Source organism: Centruroides sculpturatus, unplaced genomic scaffold (genome assembly GCF_000671375.1).
Source record: "Centruroides sculpturatus isolate CEXI.00-Female unplaced genomic scaffold, Cexi_2.0 scaffold267, whole genome shotgun sequence".
Taxonomy (NCBI): Eukaryota; Metazoa; Arthropoda; class Arachnida; order Scorpiones; family Buthidae; genus Centruroides; species Centruroides sculpturatus.
This window is the reverse complement of record NW_019384634.1, coordinates 534,223-547,135: the sequence shown is the minus strand read 5'-3', so window position 1 is coordinate 547,135 and position 12,913 is coordinate 534,223. Positions and strand designations below refer to the sequence as shown.

The 12,913-nt window shown below is 26.9% G+C and overlaps 1 protein-coding gene across 4 annotated transcripts in view; it reads right to left on the bottom strand.

Moving 5' to 3' along the window:
* Nucleotides 1–5,784: 5,784 nt before the first annotated feature.
* Nucleotides 5,785–12,913, bottom strand: part of LOC111625837 (stAR-related lipid transfer protein 3-like) — a 122,589-nt gene continuing 115,460 nt past the window's right edge. For all 4 annotated transcript variants that reach the window (XM_023369080.1, XM_023369079.1, XM_023369078.1 and 1 more), the window contains exons 9-14: nucleotides 12,554–12,703; nucleotides 10,535–10,630; nucleotides 10,385–10,464; nucleotides 6,558–6,662; nucleotides 6,366–6,459; nucleotides 5,785–6,248 (exon numbers count right to left, since the gene is read on the bottom strand). In XM_023369080.1, coding sequence (XP_023224848.1) covers nucleotides 6,141–6,248; nucleotides 6,366–6,459; nucleotides 6,558–6,662; nucleotides 10,385–10,464; nucleotides 10,535–10,630; nucleotides 12,554–12,703 — 633 coding nt within the window. In that variant the 3' untranslated portion in view covers nucleotides 5,785–6,140. The remainder of the gene's footprint in view (nucleotides 6,249–6,365; nucleotides 6,460–6,557; nucleotides 6,663–10,384; nucleotides 10,465–10,534; nucleotides 10,631–12,553; nucleotides 12,704–12,913) is intronic.

The window sequence follows — 12,913 nt, the reverse complement described above, 5'->3', positions numbered from 1 at the left end:
AAAAAAAAAAAAAAAACACTAACTACAAAGCTTATATTAATAAAAGTAATTAATTTACTATATATATATTTTATAGTTTTAAATGTTTTATTTGAGATAGAATAAATGGATATAGTAGTTACGAGAGAAGCTACAACTTTCGTGACACCAGGAGAAAAATTATATTATTTTATTTAAAAAATTGTATTGTTTTATAAAATTATCATCTTTTTCGAGTTTTATTATCAAATAAAGTTGTATAATTTTTAAATATTTGAAGAGAAAATCTTTCTTTTCTTTCTTTTTTCCCTGTGTAAAGATGCGAGTTGAGAGTAACAAATTGGTTGCCTGAGAAACTGGAAAAGTATGCGTGAAAGTTTTATATCAGATTGAATTCTTTTGCAGTTTTACAATTCTTTAATCATACAAAATCAATTTTCTGCGAGAAAAAAAAAAGAAAAAAAAAAGGTATAAGTAAGAAAGTTGTAGCCGACAATTAATCCGGATATTCAGTTTCTGAATCTCTTTTCAACCTGTTTTCTATTTCAATACTCAGATTACTCCGTTGGCTAAGTAGTGGAGGAGGACAAAAAAAATTCTGTTTCAAAAAATAAATATTAAAGATCTCCTCCTCTCTCTCTCTCTCTCTCCGCCTGTTTCTTATTCATACTTACCAGAAAACACGTATTCATAATATTTATAAAGGAGAAGGAATTCAACCTCTTCTCCAAAATTAAGTATTGATCAAGTGAAGATTGTTAAGAAAGAAAATCACAGAAATGCTAAATTTGTATTGACTCGATCAAAAATTTCATTCGTTTGAATAAATCGATCGAATAAATTTATTTCTTTTTTTTTTACCTTTCAAAATATCGAAAAATCTATTTCGAGAAATTAATCTGATAGAAGTTTTAATAATAAAAATATATGACGAAGGACAGACGAATAATCAGTTATGAGGCATTCTCGAGCCTGTCGGGCATTAAAAATGTGAGAATCAATGTCATTAGTCAGAAGGAGTATCAATCATAAATTATTCATGTTACGGTCGGATAGAGTACTCCAAAACGTCAATAACAACAAATAGAATCCATTGATGCAGAATTAAGAAAGCAATCAATCAAAGACCCCTCCAGAATGCCTCAATGTTATCGTCCTAGAATTTTTCTCTTCAAGAATTTCACTTATAATACTTTAAATAAGGTTTTCTAACTTTTTTTCCTTTTAAAACTCGGCCACCCCTTTTTAGCCAGCTATAATACTGTTAAATTACCCAAAAATGTGTTACGTCGCCTCTACAGTGATCGCGATCGACTGTTTGAGAAGTCCGAGTAATTTAGTCTGCAGCTTTTTGCAATTTTCAGACGTAATTAAAGTCTGATCAAACTAGTTAATTAACATATATATATAAAAGTGGTAGTTAATCCAAGTTATTGTTTGTTGTGTGGAAAGAAAACCGCCGAGAGGTGAACAACCTCTATAAACTGATCAGTGACTAAACGTCACAATCGGTTATACTTAGTCTTTTATGTCGACTAACTTTGTTATCTTTCTATACATCGAAGTGTTACTTAGTTCAAGTTGGATAATACTTCATTAAAATGCGGGTATTTTATAATTTATCGTGATTAGAATTCATTTCGAATTAAAGTTTGAGAACAATTCGTTTATTAGTTACATGTATGGTTATTCATGTTAAATGCATTAATTAATGTAATTTTAATGTATTTATTGGAATTTTGTTATAAATAACTATATTATATATTATGGAAATTAAGGTACTGCATTATGACTTTATAGATTTAAGAACATAATGAAATCATGAATTAGGTTACCGTCAAAAATCGTATCCTTTCTTTGAGAACAACGCTTAAGCAACTTAATTGGATTAGACAACGAATACGTGGACGAGAGGACTTCCCATGGGAAACCGGTCCCTATTTAGGTGTAAGATATGAAGAAAACCCGGAAAATTCCACGTGGCAAGCCCGTCGATGCGCGAACTCTGGACCAGTGTCCAGGGATTTTATCCACTCGGGCACATAAATAACTTTGAGCAACGTTGTTTTATAGAAATGTAATTTTAAATAAGAACAGAACCAGAATCCGTTCGATTTCGGTTCGTAATCCATAAATATTTCATTACTTATAAATTCCAACTTTTGGTATTATCAAAAAGAATTCTTATAGATATCATTTAAGCTTATAAAAAAAAAACTTTTTCTACAGTAAATCCAAGGATAAAGTCGTAATTTTTGATTAAATAATTCAATTTGTCTAACCACTTTTATTATATTGTCTTGTGTGAACTATCAAACTAAGTAATAAAAGATTAATGCTGAAGAACTTTATATTTATAGTAATGTTTCGATTAAATCGTCATTCATCCACGAATCCATATCATCTGATAATTTATTTTGCGAAAATTCATCCTCATTTTTCCTATAACTTCATCAGAGTGAGTCATAAAAAGTCCAGAGACAATATTAAACTATAATGGCTGACGTTATTGATATGGAATCCAAGAACGGATAGGAAAAAAAAAAAATTTAAGTGACTCGACGTACATTATGTAAGATTGTATGACGAGTATAAAGATCTGCGCGAATAAATTTATTAAAAAACTCTTATTGGTTAGAAAACTTTACAAACAAAATAATAAAACGTAACTTTTCAGTTTTCTGTCTTTATTAAATTTTATTTATAACTTTAAATCGTTTTAAAGGCTGGCAACACTAAAAATGTGTTAGAACAGGAGAGCGGCATCAGGCTTGCCAGTTGAGATATTTTATGAAAATTGCTGAAAGGATTTTATGGAGATGGTGCGAAGCGGGTGACAAATGACACGAAACAAAAATTTCGCTTCCAATTCGATTTACCGTGCACAGAATAAGATTTACATTTCGACGAGACAAAAACAATTCTTCCGGACTCCATAATTGAAGTAAATTCGAAGAAATCAAATCTACTTCCTCTTTCTAAAGCTTTTTATTTCTCTCGAATCTTTCAAACTTTAAAGTATAACAATTCAATCACGATTCGAGTTATGCATCTCATATTATAATCAAGAGTAATCATTATTATTCATTTTTTAAATACTATTGCGTTTAAAAATTTTATTGTCTTATTAATATGTCTCAGACTATACGAAAAGGAGATAAAGTCCATTTAAAATAATTTCTAACGTCATAAATATTTGAAGCTTTAAAATATAGATCATCAGAGGCGCCGTAATTGGAGTATTACGAATTGATGACGCCATGATGCGCCCTTTGCGAAGTGGAACTGCCGCCGCACGATGACGAAAGACTTGTTTTAAAATGTTTAATTACGAAAATAACCTATTTAAACATTTTAAAACAATTTTATATAATACAGAAATAGTTATGCAATTAAATTTCTTAATATATCTTTAATAAAATTTAGCTTATTTTTTAAATCTGACAGCTTGTGTGTGGAGATCTGTAGGTAGAGCGTGTCCCCTTTCCATTTTTTGAACAACTGAAATAAGTAGAATATTTCTTTATTAGTAAAAAAAACAACATTAACGATTACATTTTTTTTGTTAGTAAAAATAACATTAATATGAGTGGGAACCACAACGGGTCCTAAGTTTTCTTCAGATCCGGGGAGAAATCTCCAGTTCCCCTCTGGACTGCCGAGTAGAAACAGTAAAACATCGTTTTACTGTTTCATCAATACATTCAATTTTTATTGCAAAATATTTCTTAAATATATATAAATTTTGTTTTGATTTGAAAATAGTTAAATCTAAAATAAAATTAACTAAAAATAATAATACAGTAGTCCTATTACACAACAAAGATCAAGATAAGAAGGAAATTTAAATGTTTCAGTTGTGATCCTGAAAAAAGAAAGATTTAAAAAATTAATCAGTTCATCGAAATTCAAATAAAACCACAATTTCAGAAACAATGTTCATAAAAAAATGTTAAAATATTTTAAGACCCAAGAGCATGCACTAACCAAAAGATAAAAAGAATAGTTGCAAGCTGAAAAGATATTGAGAAGTTGAAGATAAAATATTGGTATGTTGAAGAGAAGATATTGGAACAATGACAGTAATAAAAGATTGAGGAAGAAATGAGTTGATAATATAAAAGAATAATAAATCTGATATTACGAGAATAGTTTCCATATAGCTAGCTGATGGATTTTCAATCAAGTATATATATACTATTCTTTTTTTACAGAATTATTAATAACTAACTGTAATAAATGGCAGGAGGAGAAATTACTATAAATCTGAAATGTATAATGCATATCTAAAAAAAATTCCCCAACAACTTATTTCTAAGATATAAACTTAGAATAGTTAAATAATTTGCAGTAAAGATAAAACTATTATATAAATTTAAATTAAAATATTGTACTTAACAGAAGTAGGTAAGTTCATGAACATGTCTGACTTCCTATCAAAATTATTCTTGTAAATAGTCTTAAAATTATGATACATATATTTTCAAATTGAAAATACCACATACATACACAAAAACACACAAGCAAGTTCAATAGAAAACTGGAAAAGTGCCATTAAAAGCCAAGAAAATAAGCAACAGCAAAGCAATCCTGACACACACAACCTCAAATGTAGCCCTTGTGCCATAAAACACCAACAAACCAACCAACCAACCAACCATCAAAGTCAGAGGCAACAGAAACTGCGACTGGCAACACTGTTGATGTGCAAGAACAAAGCAATGGATTGATGAAATGAAGGAGCCTCTCCAGCAGCGCACGAAGCACGAGCAGCGCAGTGCCGTCCGACCCTTGACAAAAACCAACCGACACCCATTGGCACATGCAGGTACAGTAAGAAGACAATTACATGTGCCAATGGATGTCGATTGGCCCCTGTCAAAAACCAGACAACACTACACTGCTCATGCCTCGTGCACTGCTGGAGAAACTCCTCCATTTCATCAATCCATTGCTTTATGTTCTCAAGAATCAACAGCGTTGCCAGTCGCAGCCTCTGCTGCCTCTGACTGAAGTTTTGTGTGTCAAAATCACCATGCTATTGCTCATCTTCCCGGCCTTCAAGGGCACCCCTCCAGTTTTCTATCGAATGTGCCTAGTATATACATACCTGTATGAGAGAAATGCAGACTAAATTAATATGAATAGCAGATATTACTTAATCACTTAAACAGAATCTTATTTAATCCTATACATATATTAAAATATTTTAATGATGAAAATGGTTTTTCTATATTACTTTTTTCAGCTTGAAACCTTTGTACCAAAAATAATAAATGAAGTTTAGTGATCTTCAAAATATTAAAAGGAAAGATTACTTTTATTAACAATTTTATTTATATATGTATATTATATATAAAACACTACAAAATTTTACAAAAAGATACTTATATTTCATAGATAAAATATGTAAATGAAATAAAAAAAATTGGATACATAATTTTAAATATATAATTTACTTCAATATTAAAGAGCTTACTTTATAGTTAATAGCACCTTTTTTTTTGAAAATTTTTTAAATTTATTAAATTAATTTAATTTATTTTTTATAATAGAGTATAAATGAAGAAAAACCAATATTTACAATGTTGACATCTACAACAAAATTATGTTTATGTCCATAATACAATTTTTTTAGATTAAAATAATACTAAGATAGAGAATAAATTAATCTTAGGAACTTATCACAATTAAAGTCACAACAACACACACACACATATATATATATATATAGANAAAGTCACAACAACACACACACACATATATATATATATATATAGAATATATAATTCATAAAAATTTTAATTAATTATTACTACTATTTAGCTTTTTTAAAATTATTTGTATATATAATAAATCTGTATCTTAATTCTCAAATATTAAAATATTACAAATTTATTGAGAGAGAACTTCTTTTTTACTTACAAAACAGTGTTTTAAATTACCAAACTATTTCACCAAAACAACAACAGAAATAGTAATAAATTTTAAAAATACTACCACTTTAAATATTTAACATTACTGATTTGTAAAACAGTTATGGCACATTTTAATTATTATATTGTTCAAAAAATTTTTGTCGACCATGCCGAGTGTGTGTGTAAATCTCTCTCTCAGTGGATGAGTAACAAGATGAACAATGTTTTTAGATTTGAACTATTTTAAGTTTGTACATTCCTGTTGTCATTCAGATATTTGCGAAGATGATGTATAAAATCTAACATGCTACCAGCAATAGAAAGATCTATTAAATATTGAGGAAGCCAACCCTAAAAAAAATTTAAATATTTTAATACATTCAAATTGGATAAACTTTTTGTGATTTTTTTTAGTATTTTTTAGTAATTTCAATTGTAATATGAAAGTATTCATATATGGATTATTACCTTTAAGTCGACTGTGGAGAGCCATTGCATGTGGCATTTGTTTGAATCACCTTCCACTGGAGTTAACACATATACAGAAGGACCTTGTTCTCCTCTATAATTTTAAATAGTGTTTAAGAATTAGCATTATTATGTCATTGTCATATGCATGATTTCAAAAAAGTTAAAAATAAACTAAACTAATATTTATACCTAATATATTTTGAGTTAGGTGGATATTCTGGATGAATTGTTGCCATGGAAGCACAAACCAGTGTTGAGTCTCTCTTTTGCCATATTCTTACATTGACAAAATCCCTGAAAAAAATTAATTTTAATAATTTAATTATTTATATATTTCAACTTACATAATAAAACTTGTAACTAATTTAAAAGAAAATATGAAAAATGTTTCCATATAATAAATTACTTAATTAAACAGATGTAACAGTTAAAACTAGTACATCCTGCATGATTATTAAGCAAATGCAATAATGTGCAATTAAGCAAAAGGAAATTGCATTTTATAAAAAATTGCCAAGACAAATTTTATTACAAAATTTAAGCAAAATTCTTAAAATTAGACAAAATTTTTTATCAAATGTATTTATAATTTTTTGATTGTGACATCACCAGAAGGGTGTTTTTAACCTTTTACATATTGAGGTGGATGAGTAGCATCAAAGGAAAGGTCAATGCCACCTTGAAACTGTTAATTTCCTTACATGCATGCAAAGAGACAAAAGTTAGAAAAAACTTTTATGTATTGTCTAATTTTAAGAATTTTTCTTAAATTTTGTAAAAGGAAATTGCTTTTTCATTGCTTGCAGTGCCAAAAGTGTCACAGTAATAAGTTTTGGTACTAATTTTTTTTAAATGTCTTCTTTATGTCCTGAAATGCCAACTATACCAGATTTGGTTGCATTTGGAATACTAAGTACTGTACCTCTCCACATGGCATTGAATAGGAATACTTAAATTACAATCACTCCATATTATCTATTACAGAAATAGAAAAAGCATGATGTTAGAAATTTTTGAATTATTTTTATCTTATATGTTCTGTACATTCATATATTAAACAAAAGGTTGGTTCTCTGTTCTTAATAAAAAAGAAAGTTTTATTTCATTTTAACACTTGAAAAATCTAGCATACTTTGAACTAAACAGTCAGACACAATTTTGTCTATTGCAGACAAGCAATGTGCTCTCTAATGTAAGATGTGTAGGTGTGCAGCCATGCAATAAATGAAATCTGCCCTGTATATAGATTTCATTGCTATATACTATGGTCTATAACTATGTTTTGTTATGAATACTGTTAATTATGCAAACTTACATTAATGTTTTGAATGACTAAACACACATTAGTTCATACAAAAAAAAATAATCTATTTGTAATGTGATTTATAGTATTGCTTTTGTTATATAATTTGTTCATCAATAAGCATCTTAGGCTGCTGAGAAGCATTTATTTGCTATACACAAATGTTATATACATTGTTTATCTGGATAATTACACAGTCAAGTTGGAATGTCAAAATCTATGTCAATATAATGGTTTGTAGTGATGATAAATCCTGCTGCATTCATCAGGACTATGTTGTTTCCATATCATTTGCAACAGCTGCTGTAAAACTAAGTATTTGCATTGCTAGAAGGAAACTCAGCTTTGAAGAAACAACTCTAAATTATTAATGACAGAACCTATCTCCAAGTATTTGAAAACCACAAAATTGCATGGAAGACATTGAATTGCTTTGCCAGCATTTTGAGCAATGTTGTATGATCTGCAATTATGTGCTTCATGACCATCTGTCTATATTTAACTTTAAACTTTCAAAGGTCATCTTGATCCAAATGTCATATGTGTGAAGTGACATTCACTGATAGAAATATTTGAATTAAATGTCTGAAAATGATACAGCATTGCAAAGAAATGAAAAGTACTTTCTTCATTTTATTCAATATTTTCCAGTTCAATGTTCTAGCCACTCCATCATAATCTTTCTTGTTAAAAAGGCTTTTCTGTTTGATTTCCAATCAATTTCAAATTTTGAAATGATTTCCACCTCAAATTAGTAGTGACTTGCTCCTGTACATCATACTTTTCCTTTAACAATAGAGTTTTGCCAGTCATCTAACAGCTTTCAAGGGAAAATTTTTGAATTGAAACAACATGACTTCTGGTTTGAATCAGAAGTTCATATATCAGGCCTCCTGCCCGTAAGGTTTTCATATCTGGTCTCATCTTTCATCTATCTAATTCCATTCTCGAGATTAAGGATAGATGGATGGATAAACAGATAACAGTGGAAATTTATAGGTCTACATTTTTTTTCAAATTGCAGCCCAATAACCAAAGAAGCAATTCTAATATATTTATTTATTTATTTTAATAAGATCATTATTATTTATAAATTACTTCTTACTTTAAAAATTTGTAATAATTGCTAATACTGAAAACAAAATATTTAACAAAACAATTATTAATGTTTTTGAAATACTAACCATATCTGAACTCTTTCCCTCTTCCCTGCAGGGGGAACTATCCAAAAATCCCTTCCTAGTGTACATTCTCCTGATGTACCCTAAGTGTGTACCAAATTTCAACTTATGACTCCTAACCGTTTGGGCTCCGAGCTTATTATTATTAACAACAACCCATCTTGATTATATTATATGATATAAATAAATAAAACAGGTTAAATAATAAATATTAAATAAAATTATTAACTAAGTTATTTAAAGTAATTAAGTTCACAAAGTATTTGAGATATTTGCATATTCTAAATATTCAAGATCTGATTAATGTTTGAATTTGAAAAGTGATATTTGCCCATTTCTACTTCATATATGTAAGTAAAATGATATATCAATGCTCAACAGTTTTTTTTAATATAAAAATATACAAATTTTAAATATAGATTAAAAAATTATTTTAAAATGCTAATTTTTCAATATTTTGTAGCATATCTTGAAAGGTTAACAGCACATTAGTTGAAAACCACTTATCTAGATAATGATATAATTATATCTTTATTTTGACTTTTTAATATATTATTATCCATAATTATCACAGAAAATACAGTAGTCAGATTTATATATAAAATCATTAGCTTTACTTTTTATAAAAAAATAACAAATTTGAAAATGTTCTTCACAAATACTTATGTAAAATATATAGAAAGAAGACTATTTATTATCTTTCTGCATAAAAGCAGAAATAATAATAATAAAATACTTAGTAATATAATTAATAAATCAATGAAAAATTACAAACATCACTACACAAAACAATGGTTAATTCTCTGGACAGATATATTTAAGATATTAAAATTTAACTGAATCAACTGAAATTTACTAATAACTAAACTTTCTTTCAGATGAAAAACTTATAACTTGAACCATAAATGATATGTAATTCAAATTTCTTAATTGTAAAAATACTCATTAGTCCAATTATAATCTAATGATTTTTTGGAATTTATTAAAAATCTTATATTCTTAAAATTAATTAAGTATGCTTTCATAACCAACTACTGTATCTTAAACAAAAATACTAATAAAAGATTTAGTATTTTCATAGAAATATTTGTAATAAAGCTTAATTAAGATTGTTCATTGTTAAAACAAACATAAATATCAGTTATATTTTACAGAAAGCATTTTATATATTATTATTAAAAACTAAGTTCTTAACTTCATTCCAAATGTGTGATAAACTAATTAATTTATTTTTAAATTCAACATAAAAATATGGGTCATATAGTAACAATTTTTTTATGTATCATAAGACAAAGTTCATAAATTCTATTATCATTAAAATTTTACAACAGTAGCTTAAAGTTACACAGATGCTCAAGTAGGCAAGTCTGTCACTTTGAGAGTCTGGAATTTGAATTTTGTCATTTATTGTGGGCATTGCTAGATCCATAAGGTGCACAAAACATCCTCTAAAATACTATAATTTACCATAGTTTATGAAGACAATATCTTTTAATAAAAAATAAATTAGAAATATCATTAAAAGTCAATACCTGCTACTAACTAATCCTCCAGCTGCTTCAGCCACAACAAGATAACAAACATCTGTATGATTATCTATTTTCTGAATTAGCTGTAAAAAATTATTTCATTTTTATAACTTTTTGAAATTTTATTTATAAATCTCAAATAATAACACTTACTTTTGAATGTTTTACAACTGGATTCCACGCTGTTATTGAATCAAATTTAAAATGAAGCTCTTCAGCTAATTTATTGACTGATGTATCAATTACACCCTAAAAAACATTAAAAATTCAAGATTGTTGCTAGAATAAAATTGATTACATGAAAATTAATTACTGTTTCAAAAATATTGATGATAAACTCACAACAAATTTAAAAACTTTTCCATATCTATCAATGTTTTGGCTTTGAATAATATCTTCTCCAACTACTTTGTTCGTTTTCCAAGAACTGGAAGTAAGAATACTTAATGCTTTTTCTAGACATTCTTCTGCCCTCTTTTTATGTATTAATTCCTAAAAATAATAAGTACTTAAATAACTTAATGCTTAGTTAAATGATTTTCAAAAGTAACATTAAAGTAACTAATAATTACTTTTATATTAATTAATTATATATATATATTACTTAATTAAATAACTGCTAGTAAGTTATTATAATAATCACAGTATTTATTACTTTATTTCCTACTCTTCGAGATAAATTAGTAGTAGTTGATTTATTAAATGAAGAAGATAAATAATAATAAAATGATTTAACATCCCATCTAAATAAATTGTCTAAATGAAATAACATTATCCCATAAGATATGTTGAGTAAACACTGTATTAAGTCAGATGTAAAATGGTTAGGTTGAGAGCTGTTCTAATGATTTTTATTCAAGATTGGTTAATACAAATGAACCAATCATCTGTAACCGATGTCATTTTAAAAAAATGTTGCAACAGATTATCACCTATCTAGACTTAGATAAAAGAAAGAAATTATTTTATTTTATGAATAATAATTACAAAGCATTCAATTGATGTCATTTTAATTAATTGAATACAATACTGTTTAAGTTTCAAAAATCATTTCTTTTATCATTAACTTATTTTTCTATTATAATACATTGTAAAACTTAAAAATGTATATATGTACGGTATATATGGATGAATGTTTATATATATATACTGTACATATAAACATATTTTAAAAATTTTTTCATTCTTTTGACAATATGAATACACACTTTATTTAATAATATATATAATAAAAAAAACATTTTATCAGCTTATCTCATTTCTTTGTATTGGAAAGAAAAAAAATTGATAAGAAAATCAAAGAATGACGTAAATCAAAATATAAATCATATCTGCTATATATTTTAATAATATACACAGGAAATTAAAGAAAAAAAAACAGATTATTCTTAAGCAACATCACAACATTTACTGCATATTACGAAAGAAATTTATCACACTTCCTAAAAAATAACCATGAGAACAAGGAAATGTTATTCATTTCATAATATAGGCAAATTAATAGTTAAAGCTGATTAAAAACTATTTTTTGATGTTAAAACGTAACCTATGAAGCATGAAAAATAATATTTAGATTCAAATTTCAATCAATGAATAGTTCATTCTTTTGCATTATTTATTATTTTTTAACAACAAAAAAATTTTTGATTTTGATAGTCAAGAATTATTGTTGTTTTATTATAATTTTTATGTTACATTATCTCTGATAAAACCTCTGAAACCTAACTAATAATCTGAAAATATGAAACAAAAATTATGTGCACAGAGAAGTTTAACAATGTTTAAAATATTTATATTAATTGAAATGTTAATTATTTGTAAATTTAAATAATCAGATCTTGTTGTTATGAAACAAGAGTTTATGGAACATTATCTTTTGTGATTATATACAATAAATATCTAAGACATCTTAACATTCAGCTTCAATATCAATGTATATAAGGTATTGTTTATAATTCAACAAATTGCAAATTTGAAAAAAAATTTGGAGCAGCGTACTGCAACCACTGGTGATATTGTGTTATCAAATTTAAAATGAAGCTCTTCAGCTAATTTATTGACTGATGTATCAATTACACCCTAAAAAACATTAAAAATTCAAGATTGTTGCTAGAATAAAATTGATTACATGAAAATTAATTACTGTTTCAAAAATATTGATGATAAACTCACAACAAATTTAAAAACTTTTCCATATCTATCAATGTTTTGGCTTTGAATAATATCTTCTCCAACTACTTTGTTCGTTTTCCAAGAACTGGAAGTAAGAATACTTAATGCTTTTTCTAGACATTCTTCTGCCCTCTTTTTATGTATTAATTCCTAAAAATAATAAATACTTAAATAACTTAATGCTTAATTAAATGATTTTCAAAAGTAACATTAAGTAAAAGTAACTAATAATTATTTTTATATTAATTAATTATTCCGTAATGAAAACATTGCCATTTCGAGTGTCAAAAACGCCTCTCACTCGAACTGCTGAGTTCCGTGTGCGGTACGATGCTACTCAGTTAAGCAAGCACAAGCTGA